At 42.6% G+C, this 26,812-nt stretch overlaps 2 protein-coding genes and 1 non-coding gene across 3 annotated transcripts; 1 reads left to right on the top strand and 2 right to left on the bottom strand.

Moving 5' to 3' along the window:
- The first annotated feature begins 649 nt into the window (after nt 1–649).
- Nucleotides 650–7,783, top strand: st8sia6 (ST8 alpha-N-acetyl-neuraminide alpha-2,8-sialyltransferase 6). The gene is made up of 7 exons (XM_056401396.1): nt 650–1,410; nt 2,449–2,523; nt 2,683–2,757; nt 3,529–3,673; nt 5,807–5,919; nt 6,037–6,129; nt 6,213–7,783. Exons 1-7 carry the CDS (start codon nt 1,310–1,312, stop codon nt 6,688–6,690), a joined length of 1,080 nt encoding a protein of 359 aa, XP_056257371.1. The 5' UTR covers nt 650–1,309; the 3' UTR covers nt 6,691–7,783.
- trnac-gca (transfer RNA cysteine (anticodon GCA)) lies at nt 4,041–4,112 on the bottom strand. The gene has a single exon. It is a non-coding gene; the product is annotated as a tRNA-Cys (tRNA).
- Nucleotides 7,784–9,310: 1,527 nt separating the features above from the next.
- Nucleotides 9,311–17,580, bottom strand: gjc1 (gap junction protein gamma 1). The gene has a single exon (XM_056401395.1). It carries the CDS (start codon nt 15,512–15,514, stop codon nt 14,057–14,059), a length of 1,458 nt encoding a protein of 485 aa, XP_056257370.1. The 5' UTR covers nt 15,515–17,580; the 3' UTR covers nt 9,311–14,056.
- Between the last annotated feature and the right edge of the window lie 9,232 nt (nt 17,581–26,812).

The raw sequence follows: 26,812 nt of genomic DNA, 5'->3' as shown, positions 1-26,812 counted from the left end.
TTACCTCCAAGACTTTATTCTCCTGCCACTTCACAGCTGGCAACACAAAGCCAAACAATGGATGAGTTATGGCTCTTGTGGGCATCAGCTCTTGGATCCCACCTCTCTCTGCTTTTTGTCTCTTTGTCTCTGGCTTCCCTTGACTTTCTGCTCCTCTCAATTTCCATCTTTAGTTAAGTAGCGAGTTACCCTGTTGATCCAGCCAGCAGTGCTGCCGTGTTAGAAGCAAGTTCCTGTCTCAGCTGAGTGGAGATTTCCCTTCCTCCCACCTCTTAACCTGAGAAACACTAATTTTTATTGTCAGGGGATACGAGGTGAAAGTTTGACACTGGAATAAAAGAAGCTTGTGTGTGTGTGTGTGTGTGTGTGTGTGTGTGTGTGTGTGTAGGTAAGAGCTTTGGGGGTATTAACAGACACTCTGATTGGATGGGAAACCTCTGCCCCTCATCTGTTCCTCCCCTCACTGGTTGTTAACATGTTTCCTAACACACACACACACACATTCACACACACACACTAGTCAAGAGACAAACTGTGGGCTAATTCAGCACTGGGCACTCATGTTACTGCCTCCTTTTTGTGCAAAGGGGAGAGGGGCTTAAGGGGTGTGGGCGGAGGATTGCGGGGGGAGGGAAGGGAAAGCAGAGCAGGCAAGTCTGAGGCTCTGAGGTGGGGGTGGAGAGAAGAAGGAGCTCTGGCTGTGATACTACGCTTGGAAAGTCGGACTGTGAGTTTTGCCTGTGTGAGCGCATGAGAAAAAAGAAAGAGGGAAAAAAGATGGGTGGGCCAGAGAGACATGAGAAGGATTAGGGTAGGATGTGGAGCAACAGAAGGTCGGTTTTCCGTCTCAGCTGATCTGGATCTGGACACAAACAGGAAGAGGACAGGCAAAGTAGAAGGGCACAGAAGACAGAGGACCTGCCTGAACAGGAGACTTAAAAAAAGAGCTGATAACTGAGGAGGCGTGCTCTCACTCACCCGGTGAGGGGAAAAACACTGACTCAAACCAGACAGACAGACAGACAGACAGGAAGGGTGAGAAAAGAGAGCTGGGTGTGGGGAGCGAGGTAAAAGAAAACATAAGAGAGCACAGGGGCAAAATATTAACTCTCTTAGGAGAGAGTGTCAGATACAGCCGGGAGAAGGAGCCGAGGGGGGAGGGAGGGAGGGAGGGGGAGATAAAGTTAAAACAGAGGGAGAGTGACAGAAAGCAGATAGTAGTTAGTGTTGAGCAAGGTGAAGAGGGACAGATAAAGAGAGACAGTAGGTGAGGGGGGCTAGCGGGTGAAGTTAGCAGGAGGGGAGAGGTATGAGGGGACAGCTCTTGAAGACACTCTTTTCCTTGATGATCACTCTCCTGTTTGTGGGGAGCCTGCTGACAACTTTCATTTGGTTCATGTTCAACGACAAGTAAGTGTGTAACTGCACACACACACACACACACACACAAACACACACACTCTCACACAACTACACACACATAGATGCATCTGATAAGGAACCATGTGCTTCAACATCATGATTTGTTTCACAACACTGCGCGCTTAAGAAATATACTAGCTAGATATGAGAGCAGAGAAATGTGGAAAATGTCACTTCCTAGACAAAATAACTGACAGGTTAATTCAGTCAGTTCTTCCGTCAGAAGCTTGATGTTCACTTTTTGTGGTGATGTAATGAAAATCATAGTAGGGCTACATATGAAGCATGTAAGCTAAACATGAGCAACAACCATGTGAAACTATTGCTGGATACACGCTATAGTGTAGTATAGCTATAGTGCTATAGGTTGTGGGTTGGAGTCCCACAAATGTACACATTATCATTATTATGAACACTACTGATCAACCAGGTTCACACATTACTCATCAATAAGTAGCATTTTTTCTTAAATCCTTAGCGCTTTTTCAGAAACTTGAAAACAGGAAGTGGTAAAGAAACATAACTGTGGGGAACACGTACTGCACACCAACATGAAGCTGCAGAAGTCTCTTTCAGAAATGTAGCCAAGTAGCAAAGGTCTCTTCTCCTCAGTTTGTACACTGGTTGTTCATTTATGGGCGGATGAAGCTGGCAGACTTACCACTGTATGATGCCTCTATTTGCTTTAGGGTTTACTGACATACTAAACATCCGCAGCAGAGTTAGGTTAATAAACTGCTGGATTAGTAGCTTTTAGCAACTAGATAAACAATGACGTTTGGACAGCTGTGTGGACAATCGTATCCAAGTTACACCTATCAATCCACAGTAGTTAATTAGGAACAATGTAGATATACTGTAGAGCTGGGTCAAGCAACAAAGCATCTGCTCTTTGACTGGGTGAGAGGGATTCAAATAGTTTAAAGCTACATTAGGTTTGGATTAGAGGAAGAAAGCCACTTTGATTATCTGTTTAATCTAGTGCATTTTACCCATCTGTCTGTGTTTCTGTTGTTTGCTTCACAGTAATGTGGAACCTCACCGAACGAATCCTCAAAAGAAAAGCGCCCCTCAGTCCTCCGACCCTTGTAAAGGCTGCAGGTGAGAGCAGACGCCATCACTGCCAATCCTGAAGCCCCCTCTTTTGCTTTTTCTTTCTTTCATCAAATCAAGTCACATCAACGCCACAGGGCTCACACACCTGACAGTGCATATGAATGTGTGTGCGTGTGCGTGCGTGTGTGTGCGTGTGTGTCACAGGGAGATCATCGACAATGTAATAGAGCGTTACTCTCAAACCTGGAAGAAGCAGGAGGACAATTACCAAAAATTCAGGTAAGGAAACAACATGTGCATCTCAAGGCTAGAATTATCATTATCATATCATCATCAATTTAAAAGACTGTTCAAATAAACTGGACATACGTCAGCATGCACTAAAACAGTACTAGCTGACTTCATTTGTTTTCTGATATAAATAATAAAGGCAAGCATTTACAGTGCGAGACAGATGCAAAGTACCTAGACGCTTCCAAATATAGACGGAAACTATATCACTACACCACTTTCCTAACAACTGGGGGAAACAGATTTACATTCTCTCAGAATAATCCTTTTGGCTATAACCGTGCAAAACATTAAAGCCTGTTAAGTCTCACAGGTCAGTTTTGGAGAGCGTTCAGAACAAACAACAGCACATCGGAGCCTGTTACCCCAATAATTGTACAGTGTTAAAGAAATTTCCTCCATAATGTTTGAAGTTGAGGGCAAACCCAGAAAAGAGGTGTCACGGTGATTTACATTTGTCACAAAGAGCTGAAGCTGATCTTTGAAAACTAAAAACATAAACTTTACTAGATTCAAAGATTTGGAATGTGGATAGAGACAACAACCACAGATGTGGAAGGAGAAGTTGAAACTGAAATGTTGTTTAAAGCAGAGGAACTTACACGCAAATGGTCTAAATATAGCACATCATCCTCAGGTCACATGAGTTATGATAAAACAGAGGGACTTCGTCTGAGTGACGTAAGGCTGCCGTCAGTGGGTGTCAAATGTGCTCACCGGCTTCTATCTCATTTAACAAAAGTCCTTGTGGTTTGTCAGATCTCAGCTGAACAGCAAGTGTCGTGGTTTCAACAAGGCTATCATCACCCAGGCCAACACTCCGGTGGGATCCAAGCTCGTGTACGACGGGGAGAAGAGGAGGAGCCTCCAGGTGACCCCGGAGATCTTCAGCACCTTTGTGAAGGCATGTCATTTGTCACTCATGAATATTATCACAATTATCTGCTTCCTGTCAGGCAACTTTATATTTTATCACAGTGAGTATTTCACCGCTTTTTTGCTGCCACGAGTCATGTGTCTACTCACATGCTGGCTCTTTGGCACACACAACCTCACAGCTCAGTTTATCTTCCACAAACTTAGACCGGAGACTTGTGAGCCCTGACCATTAGACACAAATGAACATGCAGTATGTGAACAAGGAATCAGACCGGAACAGTCTATAAGACATCTCTATGTCATGTACAACAGAGAGAACATTTACCTTCTAAAGTCTGATAATTTATTATGAAAATTTAAAGAACTAAACTTTCGGAGGGAAAGAAATACACAGGGGGCACCCAGACTCGAACTGGGGACCTCTTGATCTGCAGTCAAATGCTCTACCACTGAGCTATACCCCCTCTACTGTCTGATTCTGTTTTATGCAATATAACATCATAATACCTTCCAGGACATAATTTTTTATAGATGTAAAAGTTGAATTGTTCAGTATAATTCATTAAGCCACTGAAAACATTTGATTTTCTTTTCCCAACCAGTGACACGTGTAATGAACTGACCCTGAGGCCTTACACATCAGGATGATTACAGTCATTCATCACTTACTGATAATGACCCAAAATATATAAGTACATAATGTATAAGTGTAGACATCTGTGAAATCACAGATAAGGATAAATATTATGAGCCTCAGAGGAGTTCTCTTTTTTGTCTATTTTTTTTTTAAACTGGCTTCACTGGGCAGAGTGTGCACAAGCAACTGAACCAGAAAGGTGACCTGACGGACTGACTGACATGCTGCTATGGCAAGGCATAAGCTTAAAGACAACAAGGTTCAGGACTGTGTAGAGATCCAAGAGGCAGTTTACGGTGAATCTCCTGGAACAGAGGATGCAGAAACCAGATTCACTGAGATGGATTCTACGACTATAAATGTCGAACATGCTGCTCATGAATGAATTTACTGGCCTGGCCATCTTGACAGGTCAGGTATGATTCTTTGACCGAGCTGTAACATAACACCATCAGCGTGTCGTCAGTGTTGATGTCAGTCATTGAAGCTTTTTCTCATTAATGCATTGCACAGATATGTGGTATTCCCCTAACTGATCTGGTAAAGAGCAAGTGAGGTTTTTTTTGTTTCGACCACAGACCTGTAGTATCTAGTATATAACGACTTACCACCCAAACAGAAATCAAACAAATTACAATGTGAACCATAAGAGATAACACATACAATATCTGCTACTTTCATGAATCTTTATCCAAGAACTGTCACGGTGCGGGTAGGGCTGGATCCAAATGCAGCCAACACATAGGTATCAATTGCAAAAATGTTTATTAACCGAAGAACTTACAAAATGGGTGAACCAACAGAACAGGAAGCCGAAGCACGAGGGCACACAGGAACAACAGCTTCTGAGTCGAAGAGACTAAATCTCATTTCTCTACACCAAATATTTCATAACGGGCTCACCAGGCCTGTGCTATTTTAAATGTTTTGTCAAACGGGACTGAGAGATGCAACCTCCTCTTGCCCGAATCCGGAGAGCACAGCTGCTGAACATTTAATAACCATAGTAACAATAATATATAACTTGATTGTCCAATGCAGTGGGAATTTCAATTGGATTCTGACCGCTCCTTGTCAATAATAAATGTAAAAATGATGATAACTGCTCATAACACATAAACCACTGACCTCAACAAGATGTGAATAATATCTCTATAAACCACCCATACACTGGTGTACAGAGTCCACGGTGCAATCTGGACAAAGATTACTGGTCTGTATTTGTTATAAGTCAAACATTTTTCTTGTTTTTATACCTTTTGGGTCGCAAAAGAAGAAAGAAAATCCAAGACACTGAGGCGACTCAGGCAAAGAGGGAATCTTGTACATGAGCAAAAGAAATGAATAAACACACTCATGGGAAAACATGTGAGCAGTGCAGGGGATTTCCCCTGCGTGTAGATTAGAGCGGAAACAGATCCGGTTAGACTTCCTTCCATTATGGCTCTTTGTCTTTGACGCACAGTATCTCATGCTAAGTGCTAATGCCATTGTTTTTTAAAAATGCATTTTCAATTGCAGGAGCATCCTTTCTCAAATAAAACATGGGGCACATGTGCTGTTGTTGGGAACGGTGGGATCCTGACCAACAGCAGCTGTGGACAGACCATTGACTCAGCTCAGTTTGTCATCAGGTGAGGACTGTGGATGGCCGACTCAAAGGCTGATCAGAGTGTTAATCAACAAAACTGAACTCATCTCTGTTGATGTTCCACATAATGATCTCTGCATGTTCTGTGTTGCTTGTTCAGGTGCAACCTACCTCCTTTGAAGAACGGCTATGAGAAACACGTGGGCAACAAGACCGACCTCGTGACAGCAAACCCAAGTATCCTCGTAGAGAAGTGAGCAAGAGGTTGAATCTCACTACACCGTAACCTCATATTAGTCCTCTTGTCTTTGTGCTTCACCTGCTGTTTATTTTCAGGTATGGGGCTCTGATGGCGCATCGCCGTCCATTTGTTGACAGCCTGCATACCTATGGCAACTCCCTGCTGCTCCTTCCCGCCTTCTCCTTCGGCCACAACACTCCTGTTTCCCTGCGGGCCGCCTACACCATTGAGGACTTTGGAAGCCCCATCAAGCCCGTGTTCTTCAACCCTGAGTACCTCCAGAGGCTGGCTGTCTTCTGGCGCTCCCAGGGGCTGAGGGCAGTGCGGCTCAGCACCGGCATAATCATGGCCAGCCTGGCGCTGGAGCTCTGTGCCGACGTGCATCTGTATGGGTTTTGGCCCTTCAGCACTCACCCACATGGCTTCCATCCTCTGACTAACCACTACTACGACGACAGAAAGACTAAAATGAAATTCCACGCCATGCCGGCTGAGTTTGACCTCCTGTTGCGGCTGCACAGTCAAGGCGTGCTCAGGCTTCACCTGGGGGATTGCCGACCACATGAAAAGTAGTTCCCACATCCAGGGACAACTGAAAGTGCAGGAGCAAAGTGCCTTCTCTGTAGCCTCAGGATGAAGCCAGTCACTCATGAAGCATTTCATACACTTTTAATTGAATGGATCTATTTTGGCTAATGATACGGATTAAGTGTGACCAAGTGAGGTGGATGCCTGGAGTATTAGCAGCCAAGACATTTGCCTTGATATCAAAATGCATAAAGACTGTAAACAGCCTTATTGTGTTATGTACAGCAGTATTTATTAACACAAATGTTCCAGCTGGAGTCTGGAGGGTTTTATTTTAATAGGAAGCCTTTGTGAGGCCTTTATGAGGGTCTACACTGTAGTGCCTTATGCTAATCAGTAACTAATGAACGTTATATAACTGACCATGGGAGTTTTTAGATCAAAGTGAATGTATTTTGAAGAAAATCAAATACCTCCTTTCCATGAAGATTTATTGGCTGACAAAACAGGAACAGAAACAGGAACACTAGCACGCTGAATGTAAATGATCGTTTCACATTATGTCTCACATTCAACCACTTTGAAAACATATACCGAGGGGAAATGTGTGTCACTCACAGAGGCTGGTGCTAGTTGTGGAAGATGATTTTCAGTATTTACTCCACATCACTGGCACCGCTGGATGTGATGCGTACATGAGGTGAGGGGCCCGCAGCCTCTACCAACACCCCACAGGACCCTCAGTGAGGCGTGTACTGAACAGAGACACCACAACAAAGAAAAAAGGAACTATGACACAAGGTTGCTATGGCAGCTTGTTACAATGTGTTATCCATTGTCAAAAAATACGGCCGCGCAGACCACACACAGGTACTGTCACGAAGTGGCAACGTGTTGGTACAATGCTGGATTGGAAACAAATGATTTTAATGTTATTACAAATGCTAATTGAATGAATTGTGCACTTGAGACTCTGGTGGGTTTTGTTTAACAGGGAATATTGCCTTTCATGCTGGTACTTAAAAAAAAAAGTCTTAAAAAAACAGTGAAAAATAACACACAAGCTGACTATGATTTTTTTTTTTTCAAGTTGAGAGGGAAAAATGAAGTTGAAGTAAATAAATATTTATCAGAAAAAGTTATTGTTATTTAATCAGTGGCTGGATTGAAATTCACTTGACTTCACAGACCATGCAGCCAAAGCTTTTTCCCAGACGTCTCAATGTCTTTGAGCCATTAAGTGCCAAGATTTGTCATCGCTGCTATAACTCTGCTTGCAAACTGCAGTTTTGTGCCACAGTTTTATTCTTTTTAATGGCTGGAGCAACATATGATCCAGTTTTTTATCAGCACACAGTTTTGCACAGCCATTCTTCTATCGATTCTCTTTTTTTTGGTACACTTCATGTAGCATTTTTTTAACCTGATGTTGGCCACCTGGATATATATATGGTTTATTTGCAAACACATGAATCCATAGTAATATTTCTGTCCATTATAAGGCCTCATATATTTCCATATTCCATACAGCTGTTATATCAGTGGCCTATATGTTACTGCACCTTCCACTTCACATCCTCTGCATGTCCTGCTGCAGGGTATCCCACAGTTACCATGTTGACAAGACATGCAAACAACTGGACGATGATGTCACACACAGAGTCTTCGAAGAGAGGGGTGGGGGGTGGGGGGGCTGACCACGGAAGCAGCTAAAAGTACTCAGGCAGCTTTTTTGTATACTCTTCTTTTCCTGTTTCCAAATGCATAATAATAGCTCGTGTGCACCATCTCTAAAATGACATCTGTATATGTCCATCCAGCCAATTAGGCAGCTGATGGGATGAAATGTTTTAGAGAAAATAGCCCGCTGCCACAAGTTGCCATCCCAGACATCGGGTCACGGGATTCCACTCGTATCGGCAGTGACCTCGTTGTACACCCAGCTGCAGCACTCTGCTCGTTCCCACTGGCTCGTCTCTCCGGGGGAATGTTTTTTTTTTATTTCAAAGAATCACAAAAACATACTTTCCATTTCCATTTTTGTTGTCTATTCTCCAGGCAGTGAGTGTGGCTGTGAACTCGCTAATGACGACAGACACAAAGTGGAAAACTGGGTGGAAAAAAACAGAGAATGAGGACACATATTCATCTTCATCCTCATATTTTTAATTCCCAAGAAGCCCTTAATACAGATGGTTCAGTTCAGATTGAATAAATGATTGTGTTATCAAGGTCAGCTGGGTTTTTAAAATCAGTGGCTAATTGGAACAAACACTGAGCTCCTAATGCATTAATGTAATTTAAAGCCTCACAGACTCAGATGCTCTCTCTCATCACGGGCTGAAGTTCAGCTGTCACTGGATGAGCTGCCAAAGTGACAAACAGGATGACACGGCTGACATGAGCTGAAGTGACATCTCCTTGGTCTCCGGTGTTGTTCCTGCTAGTGACACAGCATCAGCTTGTGTGTCTATAATTCTCCTGATAGGACCACAGAGACCCCCCCCCCCCCCCCCCCCCCGCTCCCCACCAATCTACATCAAACTCACATCTCATACTGAACACACGAATAGTGTCAAATGTTTCAAAACAGGAAGCCTTTTATTTATTTCCTGGTGGGTTTTTTTTCTGCTGTGGAACCAAAACAAAAGATGCTGAGACTCGATTCAATATGTGTTTTTGATTTATTTTTTTTGTAGGAAAATAGGTCTTTTCACATGCAAATCAAATGTATTCATCAAAGAATATGAAAAAAATTTTGCCAGGGGACACCAGAATGGCACTGAAAGAAATGTACATTTTACAAAAAGGCATAGAAAAACACACAAACACACAAATGCATTTCTGAATCAGAGTTTGTACTGGTAATACCACTGGTTTCATTGTCACGTCCCACATGGGTGACTATATAAGAAACATGTAGGGGAACAACACAGCCTCGGAACAATCTTTCCTCTGAACGTTTTTACGTAGACAGACAGATGCTGAGGGTGACGTTGTGGTATCCCTGATGAACAGACCCACAAAAGATTTCATCTGACACAACCAGTTTTAATTCTCCGACTGTGTTAATATACAGCACAGAGATAAATCCCAAAGGAATAATTGTCTATCCCACTATTGTTCCAACATTGTTAAGCGCTGATTACACCAGTCCTGATGCATCACACCTGCATTGTTTTCCCCAACTTAAGGTGTGTCGGCGCTAGAATGCATATTGTCTCTGTCAAGTGAAACATCACAAATTTAATTGATTTTATCATGCATATCTGTTTCCATTCCAAAAAATTAATTCCAGTACACCAATGTTTTTCTTTGCTGAAAATCCATGAAGAATTAAATGCATAGGCATTCTCACAAATACAAAGAATTTGCCTCTATTATTATTATCTTATAAAAGCACTGTCACAAAGGTCAAAGCTTACACTTAATGTAAGACTATCAGAAAACCAGATATTTTTTCTCTTTGGTTTGTCCTGTGTTTCTTTTAAAAGCCCTGGTGATATTTTAGTGACACATGCTTGTCACAGGACAGCAACAAAAATGCAGAGGACAATAGACCCAAATAAAATTAGGGGAGACGGGGGACAATTGCAACAAATCTTACTCTAATCAGAAACATGCTGGAGTGATGACACTCACACTGCACATGCTCAGTAAGACCCTCCTCCCACCAGGAAGACAGAAAACACTTTCAACATCCGCTGCTGCATTTATTGAAAAAAACTGTCAAACTGTCCTGACCTTGAATTAATCAAACTTACTCAGTTTGAATCATTGTTTCGTTGACTTCTACGTGACGTAGTTAGCATGTGTTGCGGTCAGTGTGTCTAGCTAGCACACGATGTTCTGTCATGGTGTGGATGGTTGCAACAAGTTATTACAACTGTCCTCAGGCTAAGCAGCCGGATCAAAACAGACCACACAACAGTGTGTTTTTTAGTTCAAAAGACACAAAATATGCAGCTAATTTTAAAGCATCAGAGAACACAAACCAGTTGTTTTGTTAGCCACTCGTGGTCTTATAATATATTTGCCTGTTCTGTTTATCATAAGCAATAGGATAAATTGTGCCTATTGTCACTCAAGGTAGGTTTTATGTTCTACATAAAACAAAACTCAATAACTGTTCTTCGATAAATATTACTGAATAAATAATAATACTATATTATTGTACAATGCAAAAACAATGCATATTTCAGAATACTGTGCTTATTGAGACAAAAATCATGTTAATTTGTGAAATTGAATGTATTTTTCAATATGTTGCAACCGTCCCCAGGGTTGGGGTCAGTTGTAACATCTGAATTCTTCCATTTAAATATATATTGTGAATGATGTGTCATATGTAATCATCTTTAAATGGTTTGGCTAATTAGCAGACAGATGTAAGTTCCATAGCCTATATAAATGTTTGGTTGGTCTAGTTCAAATTGTCTCTGAGTAACTGTGAGAAATGCAAAAAAGTGCTGCAACCGTCCCCAATCTCCCCTGGTAATAAAAGCCATTTTCTGTCCAGTGAGCACACGTTCTTTTCTAACTTATTCCCTGTCCCTTTCAGTCATTCAATAGAGAAAAGAGAACAGGGTGAGACAAACACATAATTGTGCCACAGGGTAATTCTTTTGACCTGGATAGCTGCCTGAATTCCTTACTTTCCCTCTAAAAAAAAAACAACAAAAAAAAACATGTCTGAGCCACATAACCTAGAATAGCTGTGTAGATGTAAGGCCAAGCTGCCAGTCATGCAGACTTTAAACAGATGGGGTCTTTGAGTACCCCCATGGCACCTTCTCAAAACACTCTTTCTTCGCCCGCTCTGAAGTGCTCCCTCCTTTGACAGGAAGTCGCCCTCTAGTGGCTCCAGCTGGCACCAACTACAAAACATCACCAGCTGCTTGATAACCATTTACTCTACAGTTTGTTGCCTTCCCTTCAAACAGACAAGACTAAACAAACTTTAGTCGTGAAACTTTGCTCACTGGGGAAGAATTTAATGAGGGTTGACTGGCCTCCAGGGGATGAAACTCTGACTCTGACTGGGAGACTATTAGTAAATCACCAGTGGCTTATCGGGATCCTGGTGGCATCAGAGGAGCCAGTGTCAATCACTTCTCTGGGGAGTGGCTGGATGAAGTACTTCTGGTGATTTATGTCTGCCTGCTGCTGCCTGGACTTGTTGAACAGACATGTGGTGCCTGATGGTGCTCAAACCAGTCAGAGAAAGTCAATGTACACCATGTTTTCATGTGAAGGAAGCCTCACAGCCTCACGTGGTTTGTTGAGCTAGCTCACTATTCAGGCAAAGATGCTGATCTTCCACATATGGTTTGATAAACCAAAGACAGAAAGTGCCAGCTTTCCAGACTTTCTCTCCCCCTCCCAATTCACCATCATGAAATGAGGAAGAAATCTCAGCTTGTTTGGAGAGCTACGTGGGGCAATGCTGGGGATGAGTTTGAATAGTTTGTCCCATCTTGTTCTTCTCTGTCTCCACACACACACACACAGCTGTTCAGCCGATCTCAGAGCAATGTTGGAAAAGGAATAACACTGTTGCTACGTACATTAAATACTGATACTGTAACATACAAGGAAAAGTCTGGCTTTTTTTTTCTTGACGTCATTAAGTCACCGTAGCCGACATTTTATAAAAATATACTATGTCATATTTCACATTTTTTTTTACAATTAGAAGGCAATTTAAAACACAATAACCATAAATATTCATACAAGTAGTTAATAATTTCTTTTTTTTTTTTTTTTTTAAAGAACTTGTTGTCTTGTCTTTATTTTACAAAAAAATGTACTTGAAAAAAAGAGTTTTCATATAAAACACAGGCTTGAACATAAAAATTGACTCAGTTTTGGAGCTTGTTCTTTTAAATCCCATTCTAAAAGGCAATACACATAACTGTAATACATTTTTTTTTTAAAAAAACAACAACAACAAAAAAAACGTGACTTTTACAAAAGGGTTGGTCTCACGTAGGCATATTTCCACAATTGGAGTAGCATGGCCACAGTATTCCAAAGCTACAAACAACCAGGCTTCACAGCGGCCTGGCATTAAAATCTTGGCACTGACACTTGCATTACACAAACAGTGTTTGGTCTCACTATACTATAGTAATGGCTTTTATACCTTTTCCATTACAAGGTGGTGATGTTGCAGCCTTGCGCATCAAACACTGAACCCGTGGCGCTGGGAAGACTTGACTAACACAAGGCTTTAGAAAAGGAACACCACAGCTGGTTAAAGTGTTGCTGGATCGGTAGCGTTGGCAACTGGTATCTACCGCCCCCCAAGTAGAAGAAGCCACCAGGGGGCAGTCAACTACAAGGCAGATGGAGCGACAGTGGAGTACTGAGCAGCCTTGTTTGAGAGCCATGAAGAGCCAGAGAGAGAGAGAAACTGAGAAGCTGAAGAGTTAAGGTATAAAAACTGGATTACTTATGCACCTTGTTAAAAAACAAACAAACAAACAAAAAAATTCTTTCAGGAAATTTTGTTTAAAAAGCCACCTGCTGTACTCAGCGGCTCCTGAGCAGCAGCTGGTGTAGCACTGTTATCAAAACACACACACACACACACACACACACACACACACACACACACACACACACAGGAAACATATAGAAACACGCAAAGTCACAGCAACGTAACACTGTGATCGACGCCGGAGAGAGAGAGAGAGAGAGAGAGCAGACACTGAACATGATTGACAGGACACAGCCTTCAGGAAGGTGACGCTGTCACTGTGTTATGAAGTCACTGCTTTAGGCGCTGCCACTCAATTATGCCTCATTTTATTGCATTATTCACGTTGTAATGAAGTTTCTTTACGTCATAACAAGTCATTTCTATGGTGATGGCATGGCATCCCTTTCATTTTGATGTCATAGTATTTACATGTCCCAAGAGTTAGGATGCCTATGTATTAATGGAGTCGTGTCTTTGCAGAGCAGCGGCCAGAAAATGAGCTACAGGCCAAATCTGGGATCAATCTGATTTGCAGAGACCTCAGTATCATTCAGTAATTTTCCAAAGCTCAAATCCCTAAGAAAGGATGAACGGCAAGACAACAGAGGTCGATAATCTGCTTTAGGACTTGAGGAGAATGAGACATGTAAACGACAGACTGTAGCCTAATACAGTTTGTGTTGGTGTGATGTTTCAAGTTAGACAGTGATAGCCCAGACAAAACAAACTGTCAGCTGCAACATCACGGTTTTTTTTTGTTTGTTTTTTTTTACACACCTTAGTAGACAAACACACATCTTCTCCAGCTTGCAGGATTCTGTAAGGCACAGCGGTGTTTAAATATCCAAGAAAGATTGCAACAGCTCCTCATCCAATCTCTAATATACTGTATGTACAGGGTTTCAATACATGTCTCTGTCCGTGGGGTTAAATCCATACAGAGGGCTTTCCCTCTCCTGATTTGCTGCTGCTGCTGTTGCTGCTGCTGCCTCCTCCGCTGCTGCCTCCCTTCCCGTGCTTGAACTTATGCTTGCGCTCTTTCTGAGGCTGCGACTGTGGCTGAGGTTGGGCCTGGATGATGTTGCTTTGGGGCTTGTCGTCCTGGTTGTCCCCAAGCTGCTCCTCTGCCCGGTGCTGCTGACTGTAGGCCTGGATGGCCGCCTCCAGCTGCTCATGAGCTTGCTGGATCATGTCTTTGTTGAGAGCCACGCGGGCCTCCCCTCCAGTGGGAAAGTTATCCTCATTGCTACCAAATTGCTGCTGCTCCTCTTGCGCGATGTTTGCCCGGTTCTGCTTGCACGCCATTTTAGCATTGCTGAGGTCCGTGTAGGGCATCTGCTCAGGTTTGACCACAATGTTGTAGCCAGGTGGAGCCGATGGAGTGTTCCACGAGAACGGGTAACCCACGTAATCAGCAGCTCCGTCTCCACCCACCCCTCCCTCAGAACCTGCTTCAGGCCCTGCCACCCCTACTGAGCCCTCGACACCCCCGTTGGCGCCCAGCAAACCCAACTGGTACTCGTCCTCCTGAGGCGGGCAGCGGCGACGGCGAAGAATGTCACAGATGGAACCGATCCCCAAGTGGAGCATCTCCCAAACATTGAGTGTGAGGCAGAGGACAGTGACACCGTACATGATGCGCAGGAAGATGGTCTTCTCTGTAGGCCGCGACACAAAGCAGTCAACGCTGTGAGGACAAGGCTTCCCCGAGCACACAAAGACGGGCGTCACACGGAACCCATACAGCAAGTACTGGCCTGCAAGGAAGCCCGCTTCTAGCACCGTGCGAGACACCAGCTGCAAAACGTAGACCCGCATCAACCCCTCATCTCGAATGCGTTTGCGCCCATCATGCCGGACTTTGGGTCTGGGTGCTGGTTGCAGTGGGTCCCGTGGCCTTTTTGGGGGCTCCATCTCTGGCACCTCGTAGATCATGGGATCATCCTCCTGGTCCTCCTCGGTCTCTTCGATGCCGCGGTGCTGCCGAGCTCCGAAGCACATTTTCCTGGGCTTCCTGTGCGTGTAGCCCCCTCCTCCTGTTCTGACCGCAGCAGATCCACATCCTCCTTTTGATTCATCCAACCGTGCAATCTTGTTGACAGCATAGCCCATATACATGAGAGAAGGCATCGCCACCAAGATGATCTGAAAGACCCAGAAGCGAACGTGAGACAGAGGGGCGAAGGCATCGTAGCAGACGTTCTCGCAGCCTGGCTGGCCCGAGTTGCAGACAAACTTGCTCTGTTCGTCGTAGTAGATGGATTCTCCGCCAACAGCAGTGAGAACAATGCGGAAGACGATGAGCACGGTGAGCCACAGCTTCCCCACGAAGGTGGAGTGGTTGTGGATCTCCTCCAGCAGCCGCGTGAGGAAGCTCCAGCTCATGGTGTCGCTGGACAGTGGGGCAGACAGTGTCCCTCTCTCACCTGTTCACAGACTCTGGAGAAAGAGGAGGAGAGAAAAGGGGGGGGGAAAGGATGAGTTCACCATAAATACTTTCAAAATGTGATCAAAGCATGTAGTAAGCTTTGTCCAAAATTTTCAAGTAAGACTTTTATCCCTGTGGAAACAGCATTAGTTCTGCAAGTTCAGTGGCAAAATGTGAAAGGGGTTGACATAACAATTGCCTTAATTAAAATGAGTGTTCCTCTGTGAGCTCAGGCATCATTATATCCTTAATTTGATCTGTTGCTTCTTGGAGCGCACACACACACACACAACACACACACACACACACACACACACACACACACACATAGAATTGGGAGCTCAGTGCCACAGTGAGGCTGCTGTCAAGTTCAGGCTTTTTAGGGAATTAGAAGACCAAACAGGGTGGAAAGAGGATATCGGTATTAAGAAAAATACCATCAAGCAGCACTGAGAAGGAGGCGAAATAATCCAAATAGGGAATTTGCTATCGCCAAATACACACATACTTTATTTAACAGCCTATCTCTTTTTGAAGAAATAAATCCTCTTAGTGAGCCTTCCTCTGTGTGAGGTGCAGTTTTCAGGATTGTATTAACTTGACTGGTTTGTTCTGGTTGGGAGGTAAATGGCATTGTGCTGTGGTGTGTCATGCTTATGTGCGTGTGCGTGTGTGTGTGTGTGTGTGAGCACAATTTAGGAAGAGAGACATGTTGTCTATGTAGGTTAGGTCTGGGCTTCAGGCAGTCCATTCAAACCAGCAGAATCAGCAGGTGGCCCGGGCACAAACCGTTGGAGCGGGTAGTCAGACAGCAGACCCACATTAGCTCAGGCAGTGGAGCTGAACCCAAACCCTGCTGTCCCTCAGGGCGGCTTTGGGGGATGAGTATGACAACTCCACAGAACTTTTCCTCCCTTATGAAGCCGCAATAGCGCATGGCTTATTGTCAGCCAGACTGAGAGGAAAATCCAACCATGAATACTAGCTTAGGTTGGGGTTTAAAGGGCTTCCAGGGACGATATCCTTACCAAGCAGGTTGAGAGCTTATACTGTGAATGAGCTGCAGCTGCAGCGAGAGGGAAAATTTCACTGGAGGAGATGAGCAGCAGCTCCCAGTCCTCTGCTTTGTGTCTCCAGTGGGAACGGAGAGGGGCGGGATGTTTTGAAGAAGCCTTGTGATGAAACATGTGCTGAGTATCGATCACTCTGACCATATAAGGACATGCTTGGGACACAGGAGGTAGATGTCAGGAATCCTTTGAGCGTATCTGCATACTCCGGTATGCATTATCACTGTGTGAGTGCACAGCTGCCTGAACTGTGCACGATCCTGCAATCACAGTAAGAAGTGAGGAGTTTGTGAGCGGGCGAACTGTGAGCGTCTGTGACCGACATGGTGTGTGAGTAAGCAGCACATGGTCGCAGAGGAGTGAGAGGCTGCCACAAGCGCGCACAGTCATCGCAGTGTCCTTCCACGGTCCAGCTCTGTCTGACTTTTCCCACATTACAGCATTGTGTTTCTTTACATAACTCTACTATACTCTACTGTGCTGCACGGACGGACAGTCAGCTGCAAAGGTTAAACAGCTTGGTGTAATATAATGGTGAGGCTGTTTAATGTTGTGTTGCAACAGATGTATTATTATTACTGTATCCTCTTTTTTTTCTATCTTGTCTTTTCATGTTGTACTTCTTATTACAATTACATTTTTTTTTTGGGTTAACTTATGGTACTTAATTGAATAGTTGTGATGTGGAGGATTTAATGTGTGTTTTGTAATGTGCTTATGTTAGATCACATGTTCCTGTGCTGATCTGTTTAATTGGGAGCTGAATATTTTTGAATTATGCAGCTCACAACCACCTGTGTAATAAGTGTGTTGTAGATGTGTATAAACTGTGTGTATACACTTCTCGCTCTGCTACATTTCACTCTTGTGAAACAGTCATTTTTGAGTTTTGGTTTCCAGCATCTGTGAAAATTGTTTTGAAAGTGCACAATATTTGCTTTGGCTGTGATTAAATTAAGAGCAAAATTCCTTTCTTATCTCTTTTCTTAAGCCACACAAAGTGTTGTAGTGTTTGGATTTGTGTTTGGCTTTTACATTTGTGTTGTGGCTTTTACATTGAGTTGACCCGTCTGGGCCACGGTATAAACCCCTTAGCATACAGTTTCTGTATGTTCTGTATGTTTGCTTTCACACAAGTATTACATATTACACTGAGTGAAATATGGAAACACAAGTTTTCAAATTTTTTAAAAAATATCTCTGCACATTTTCCCAAAGTTCTGAATTACATATTTAGGTATTTTTGGAAACTTTCCACTAGAATTTAAAATGAAATTCTGTGGCTTTGTAAAATGTTTTGCTGCACAACAAGACTTTGTAATGACTGACTGAAGCTTAGGCAATACCTGCTAATATGCAATACCTGCAATATAATAAGAGTCATATTTCAATCTACGACGTGCACACGGGGACTGTGTTTAATACATCTGTGTAGCCGGAGACTCACAAGACACAGAGGAACTTCAGCGTGTGCTTCGATGAACTATACTTGTACTTCGTCCCTTTAGTTCCCTGGTAGTCTGTCACACTCCCTCCTGACCAGGAGAGACGCTCCAGCCCAGTCACACAGCTGCTACCTCAGCCACACATAACCTGGCATTTTGCTTTCTCATCCAATTTATGTCTGCGGGAGCTAGTGGGGCAGTTAAGGGTAAGAAGCTGACTCTGTGCATTAAGTTAGCAGGGTGAGTCAGCGTCCCGAATAGCGGCGCGCAGACAGAGCAGGCAGGTTTTCTCTCTGTTACTTTGATATGAAGAATGAAAAGCTAATTGGTGGAAATCATGTCACATATGAAAACATGAAAAAACAAAGACCAGACTCTGGTCCCAAAGTCAGAAAAGGAAACAATGACGAAGAAAATCCCCTCCAGCGTAGTCTCACGGGGATTTTATATAATAGGAGACCGCTAATGAGCTTTGAAAGGGAATCACATTTAGGATCAATGACTCTATAACCATCAGCCCTAAAGGTCATGACTGTGGAATGATGGGTCATCAAAGCATCACTTTCTTCAGAGCCTGTGACATAGCTCATAGCCCTACCAGCAGTGTACAAGGTCAAAGGTCAACAAGATCAGTTCCTAAGGGGTGAACTCTCCAAATATCACTACCTCGTGCTCTGAGTCAAATAGACAGTTACCATTACACTAGCGTCACTGGAAGGATCCCCTCAGTCACTGGCTTCCATCCCTCGGGATCCACAGAGACTCACATCCAGATATAGTACACACACACACAGACACGTGCAACAGCCTCGAGAAGCATGTGGTGTAAAGCCACAATGTCCCTTAACACAAAAGTGGCATGACTATGAGAAACACTGAAGTGAGGTTGGCTGAGGTGCACCGCGGTGACTCATCGTGTGAACACGGCACTGCAGCTGCAGGGCCACGGGCTCAGCAGGGACACCAGGGGAATGAGCCCACCATGGGACAAACCCCTTGACCTGTGCACGGGACCACTGCAGGTGGACGGAGGTTGTAATTGCATAACAGGGAGACGCTGTAACTGTACGTATCATCTAGGGGAGTTCTGCACAGCAACAGGTGAAGGTGCATGACAGGCAACAGGTCATGGATTCTGTATTTGAACTTAAACACTGTCAGCTCCCTTTGACTTGACAGATATTAACTTGGGTGTATTTAAACAGTTAATACAGAGGAAGCCTTCGAGATGAGGATGTCAGGAGAAACATTAGCATTTCTTTTATCTTTTATGCTGTATAGTGCACAATATCTTTGAAATGTTAACACATGTAGATGTATATATAAAGTTATGAATGTTTTCTTTTGGTTTTGCGTATGTGTAAAACGTAGATCTTGTCTTGTTGTTATATTTTTGATGTTTAGTAGCGTCTCGTAATCCCACATGAGCATGCAGGGAAATAAAAACCACCTGAGAAAATAACTAATATTCCATTCAAAACACACTTTTCTGGCATCTTTTTAATATTTTGTATTAATGTGAGCTGCTTCATTGATGTTTTTTGATGCGAATGTATGTGCCTACAGTTAGTGGTCTCAAGTAAAAATAAGAGTTATTAAAAAAATATCAAAAAGGTGTATATTACTATATGCAAAATATATATTAAAATGCAAAACTGTCTTCTGGTCCATCATGCAGCCGAACTCTGCAATTATTCAGTGTATAAAAATGTACTTATGTTGGTTGTAACACAAACTATACAATACAGTTCTGTAAACCCATGAGTGCAGATGTGCAGGGCAATGCAAATAGGACAACGTGCTGGACAATACACAGGATGTCAAAGGACAGAGGTCAGAGGTCACATCCTGATGGCCCGAGAGGAAACACTTTTTCTGACTCTCTCTTATTGAACTATTAATAAACAGTTAATAAAATACACTGTGAAAAAAGGGGAGTTTAAAAATGATTTCCCCAGTCCTCCCTCTCAGTCTCTAAACTGTTTGTCTACATATTCACGCTCTGATACAGTATATGCAGATCCTTGTATAAACACACATACCCACACAGGCACATTCATATTAATCAACGCAGGCCAGCGGCAGTAATAATGAATGTACTGTAAATGGTAGAAATAAAGCTCTAATGAGTTTATGTAAGGCTAACAGATTTATTAGCCTCTGGATAAACTTGAATCAAGTGAAGCATACAAACATACATTTATAGACAAATGAAACGTGTTTAACTGCTATGTGAAACTATTATTGGACATTATATCAACTAATATATTGTGTGGCCCCTGTAAAGATCCATCTATTGGCTCATTCAAAGACAAACATCCGTACAGATGCTGCAGCCGCTGCCCATCGGGACTTTTTTCCCCTTGTGAAGTATGAACGTCAGTCCAGGCTTTAAACATTTCTTCAGTCTCATGCTAATCATCAGTTAGATCTCTTATAGTGTCTTTAAAGAGATTGTAAAAGATCCAATAAAAGAAATGATCAGCTCTTTCTTCAGCCTGGATGAATTTGGCTGCCGATGCTGCTGATCTGCTGTTGGACCGCTGCCCCTAAAACACTCTTCATTTTTCGACTGTTACACTTTTATGTGATCTTGATTACTTTCAGTGGTTTGTCTGAAAGTTTTAATGACCGGCACGCTTCAGCTTTCCCTGCCGTCTCTCTCCATCATCATAATGACAGACACCCCCCCCTCACACACACACACACACACACACACACACATGAATGTTATATTAAGCCCTTTAGCTCTCAATCATAAAAATCCAGCCCTGTGCAATAAACTGATTCTCGTGTTATTAAACATGTTCTTATTAAATTTGCAGCAGATTCATGAATTTTAGAAAATAAAATATTATGAGCTCGGTGTAACTGAACTGTAACAGGTTTATTGCAGGTGAGCAACATATGCTGCAGAGGGATTTTTACCTATGTAACTCCACCCCAGCGTACAATTTTCTTTTACTGTTACCAGGGATGAAAGTGTGTGGTTGATGAAAATAAAGGGCCATGATTTGTTTGGTCTGTTACCAGTCTTATGTGCAATAGCAGCTAATGGTCTTATAATATAATATTAGGTATATTTACTATTTTTCTTCAGTGCTGCTACAAGTTCCCATTGTCTAACACTTGACACAAAGATATTGTCTGCTATCATTCAATGTAGCACGAATGCTGATTGACAGAATAACATTATCACTGAGCCAGACACAAATACTTAGTCTGCAAAGGTGATAATATGATAAATATGAGCTTTTCTTTTCTATTCTTTGGAACACCGGTGAGATGTAGGATTTCACTCAATAAAAGATACTGAAGTAAGAACAGAGACACAGTAAAACCAGATAGAGCCGGGATACCAAATAAACTTCATACTTGTTAATTCAAACCCTCTGCATTCATGGAGAAAAGGAGTTAGTGCTAAAACTTAAATTATACAGCAGTCTTCACTGCCAAAGCAGGATTTTAAGCAAGGCAAAGCCAGAGAGGGAACAAAAGTAGTCAACAGAGAGAAAGGTTAATTACGCTGCTAGCTTCAAAAACGTGGTTCTATCTGTGAAGGAGTCACATTTTTACATTTTATATTAAAAAAAATCCTCAATGAAAATTTAATCGGAGCAGATCCAGACCAAAGCCAGCCTCGCCGCTGATAACAAAGGGCTGCAGTGGAGATTTAATTTTCTGGCTTTGTAAAGCGTAATCATGTTTAAAAAAAAAAAAGAAACACTTTTATTTCAAAAATGGACAATGTAGAGAATAATTGAGATGGAAATTCAGGCACAATGAGGTCTATTGTGTGCCACTATTCAATAGCCTGTGAGATTCTTTTAAACTATTGTCATCTAAAAATAAATGAATAAATGTTGATATCAGGGTCTATTTTGTTGTTTCATTGAAGTTAATTTCATAAAAGAGGCTGTCACCAGCAGCGCTAATGCGTTTTTTAAACAAAAAAAACAAAAAACGCCACAATGAAATCATCAGAGAGCTGTGAGAGTAATGGCTGGGACCTCTGAGCAGGTTCTGTTAAAGCCGATGTTCCTCTCACTGTCCTTGTTTGAGGTTCGTTGCCACAGTGCCCCCTCCCTCTGTTCAGACAGCGGCATCCTCAGGCTTCACAGATGCCCTCCCGAGCCTCCACCTTGTCCCACACAGGCTGCACAGATCAAACTAATCTGCTCACACAGTAGCTGGCCACACATCTGTCCACGATAACCCTCCCTCTGGATCGTTATATGTGGGTTAAATCGTGGCTGCTTTGGTGCTAAGAGACCACACATAAAAACCTGCAAATTTATGTCAGTAAAAAAGGTCACAGCTTTTGCTTGTGAATTCACAATATGAGTAGAGATAAATACTATAACGGCACTGTGGAGGACGGACCGCAGGCAAAAATGCTCGGCTTAAAAAGCACAGGGGGGTTCTTATGTTGTGGATCCCCTTCTCCTGCAATGAAGGGCTGGATAAGCTCCTTTGTTAGGTACTCAGAGATATTCAAATCACCACAAAAAAAAAAAAATACACCATAGCTAAAAATGGATTTCGTATCAACATTTTCTGGTGGTCTGCTTTTTTTTCTGGGCAGCAAATTTGCCCCTGATGTGATTAAAAACATGCACTTCCCAGAGTGACTTTGCATTAAGCTGAGTTCACCCACAGAAGGTTATCAGAGTTGTTAATCATATTCATTTCATAGGCTAATCTCTACCAGATTGCGTGGTGCATGTATTTACACAGACAGACACAAACACACACACACACAAACACAGACATGAAACTTACTTGCAGAGTGATCAATGCATGCGGCCATGAAACACAAATAAACTGCAAATTCCAAAGGGTTGAGCAGATAGAGGACCCCAGCGTTGGGCCTCTGGCTGATAAAACAAGTAGCAGAAGACATAAAGAAATTCACATCAGAGGACCTTTTACTGGTGAAGGATGAAAACAGCAAACTGCTGAACATTTTGGTCAAACGTGAGAGACTCTTGAGATGAGGAAGTCTTTGCTGAGATGGATGAATGAATGAGCTATTTTTCTTCATTTGCAGGAGGGAGGCGAGTTGTGGAGGAGTGATTCTTCCTCCGAGTTCGTGGGAAACTAAAAGTTCCCTCATTAACAGTGTCCGAAGGGAAGAAACGTAACAGTAAACTGGTTCCATATGTTACAGGAAGAATCTCTGAGGCAGGAACAGCCTCTCTGTGTGCATCTGTGCCTTTTGTTCAGTTTCACCGTGAGTAAAGTGTTAGAAATATGACTTCTTCTAAAAGACGAGTTCAGGAACAGACTGGTAAATATCTGGTTTCCTCCTTTTTCATCACATTTAAATGAGAAGATACAAAAATACAAGCACAAACAGACAAGACACAAGCTGCAAAGTAAAGTGATGAAGCAGCATACTCACTCTACTCCTTCTCTCCCAGATGCCAGGTACTGTGTCCTTTGTCTCTCAACCTGAGGCCCCTCATCTCTGTCTCTTCGTCTCACTTACCCTCCTTTACATACCCCTTAACCTCGAGTGACATCAAATGGCCCTGACCTAAAATCAACAGTGGCATCCCGACAACAAAAAAAAATGAAAACAAAACACGCAGCTCCGCGGCCGATCTCTCATGAAGCGCCTCAGTGTGTGTGCTTAACCAAGTGTGAGCTCTTCTTGAAAGAGAGAGGAATGAGGGAGGCAGAGCATCTTGCCTCTCTCCCTGTGGTACACTCTCACAATGGTCCTCACTTACCCCCTCATCCCCTCCAAACTGGGTCATGGCTGGGGGTGGGGATGGGTGTGTGTGTGTGTGTGTGTTTTTTTTTATGTGTGGTGATGATGAGGATAAGGAGGTGGTGGTGGGTTATAATACCCCCTGGGAGGGGTGAAGGGAGGGTGAAGTCTGGGATCGACAGACAGTGATAGGATGGGAGGAGAAGTACATGGCTTTTGGAGGTAAATGAGTCTCAACCTGCTGACTCTCTGAGACCTAGGGCCACCAGCGAGGAACAGGACAGGACGGGGCTCTCAGGAAAGGGTAAGGGTAGCAATTAAAAATCTGGCCTTTGTGTTTTATAACCCTGTTATGATGCATCCTGGAGGGATGAATTGTGAATGGATGAAGTGCTGTGTGTGGCCTTTTGAGATCCAAATGAAATAACTTTAATACTTATTCACCTTAGTGAGATGTTTTGTGATTGGTTGGCAAAAAGGAAAAAGGAAAAACAATGATGCGCGTTCAGTTGAAATAAACGAGCGTGTACAATAAGCTTTTAGTGGAAACAAACTAATAAGAGATAGAGAGTAGCATGTATGAGTAGTTATATCCTAGCAAACAGAAGTGGAGCTTTTTAACATATTTATTCTTTGAAAAAGTCTGTGGATGGCAGTGTCAGTGTGTCGGTCAGCCAACCCACCACTTTGGTAAAGACTGACATTTCAGCAATAATTCTTGGATGGATTGCTCTGAAATTTTCTACAGACGTTCATAATCCCCAGAGGATGTACTGCAAAGACTTTGGTGATCTCCTCACTTTTCCTCTAATGCCACCATTAAGTTTTTTAGTAAGCTGCCTCAAGTATTGGATGGATTGCCTTAAAATTTGCTACAGATATTAATATTTCTCTCAGGATGAACTGAAATACCTTTGGTGATTCCCTGACCTTCTACATCAAACATTGGGCCAGGATTTTAATTTGTCCAATAATTTGCTTTATGAACAGAACAAGTACCTGCAAAACTGACATCAAATCTTCCTCAGATGTATTGTAACATACGACAATAACAAAAAGTCCTGCAAGCAAAATTCATTCCTTTACTCACCAAGAGCTGGCTCCACAGGTGGAAAAATAACGGCAATGTTAACTCTTATCACTTCTTTTCTCCTGCTGAAGTTAGCATGCTAACCAGCTAGCCCGGCCCATTTTGTTTCTTGCCAATACCGAGTGATTGTAGTGTCCAGGGACGCTGCTAATAGAACGTATTATAAACTCTTGTACTGTAAAGCAACGATGGCTGAAGCTCTTGGCAAGGCTGGTAAGCAAACATCTGTTAATGCTAACGTTGGCTATGTAGCAATAGCAAAACTTAGAGATGGCTCCTTTGATCAGGATCAGGATAAGTTACTCTATGTGTTTAGTGTAAAGAATTAGAATTGGCTTATACACTGATTGGTATTTTAATATTTGCATCAAAACTCCAGTATTATTTGTACTATATTTACAGAATCATTTGGACAACTGAGAGCCAAAAAAACTGTCAAAGTATAACAAATAATTGATGCCCAACATGCTGCCTGTTATGAATGCCAGTAGATTTGGGGCCCTGAGAGAAGTCCAATAAGCTGCCAACACCGACAAAACTACCAAGACTAGTTTGAGCAGAGAGTTGTTAGAAAAGTCATGAGAGGACACTTTCAACTCTGAGATAAAAGTTGGAAAATATCCACATAATCAGCTAACCCTGGCCAGTCTAGTACTAAATGTTTTATGTCAACCATATACTGTAGTCTCTGCTTGCAGAAATGTGGGGGCATGGTTATTATCCTCCCCATCACTTTCAGCCCGCATGCCCTCCGCACTCCATCACTCCGCTGCCTCCCTCTTGCCCTCTCATGGAGCCGTAATCACACGATGCCACGAACAATAAAAGATGTTCGTTTGATATTGTCCAAATCCACTCACCAGCGGTGGTTGCTCAAATTAGGACTGCACGCTATCTCAGTCTCTTTCCTTATCTCTCTCTTTGGAGCGGACCAGTTGCTATCACCAAATTTCACAGATCATGTGCTGAGTATAAATCCTCTTTAAATTCATATCGTGTCGCTCAAAGTCAAAGTCACAGTCACAGTTTCTGTTAAATGTTTTTCTTAAATGCACAGCTATTTTTTTTTCCTTCATAAGTAGTAGAATGTATTTTTTGGACAGTTCATCTTAGTAATAACCTTGAATAATTTGATATCTTAATATCCTTTTGATGAGAGTCCTCATATATGTTTTCAGTCAAACTGATTTTTATAGACAGCTATGTGAAGATGGCATTGATGCCGATGTTGACAACAGTGAAGATAATGATTATTTAAAACCATCACAGAAGAAAACACACACACACACACACACACACACACACACACACACACAGCTGTAATATGAGCACGAAGGAGGAATGATTGCAGTTATTCTCAGTCAATCAGACCAGAGGCCTGTTCCTCTGTGACAGTTTGACGGCAGATTAAAAAATCCCCAAATTATGGTCAAACTCTAACTTGTGAGAAACACACACTAAATCACTTTGTAAGTAACTTTTTTAAAAATCCGTGTGTGTGTTTGTTTGTGCCATAGTCAAGGCCATCTCTGCAGACTCAGCCACCACAGGGGCAGTGTTGATTTACTACTTTTAGTTTCTGCTGACATCAAGAGAAACAACCTACTGTCACTACCTGTTGTAGACATAATGGGGTGTAGCTCAGTGGCAGAGTGTTTGACTGCAGCTCAAGAGGTCCCCAGTTCAAGTCTGCGTGCTTCCTTTGGACAAGTCCTTGAAATAGAAACCAGCTCTCTACATATGGATTCTAAGCAGGTTTTCACTTTGTGTGTGTTCACTCTGGAAAAGTCATGAAAAGAAAGCTCATTTGAACCAGACATTATGCATACTAAATGCAATCGCTTTTTAAGTGTGCTGTTAATGGATACTATTAACCACAATGCAATTCACAAAGCAAATTGAGAGGATAGGAAATAAAAAGAAATTGGTGGTGG

This window comes from Seriola aureovittata, chromosome 17, assembly GCF_021018895.1.
Source record: "Seriola aureovittata isolate HTS-2021-v1 ecotype China chromosome 17, ASM2101889v1, whole genome shotgun sequence".
In the NCBI taxonomy this organism is placed as follows: Eukaryota; Metazoa; Chordata; class Actinopteri; order Carangiformes; family Carangidae; genus Seriola; species Seriola aureovittata.
Note: the sequence above shows the minus strand (reverse complement) of the source record. Positions and strands in the feature narration are given on the sequence as shown.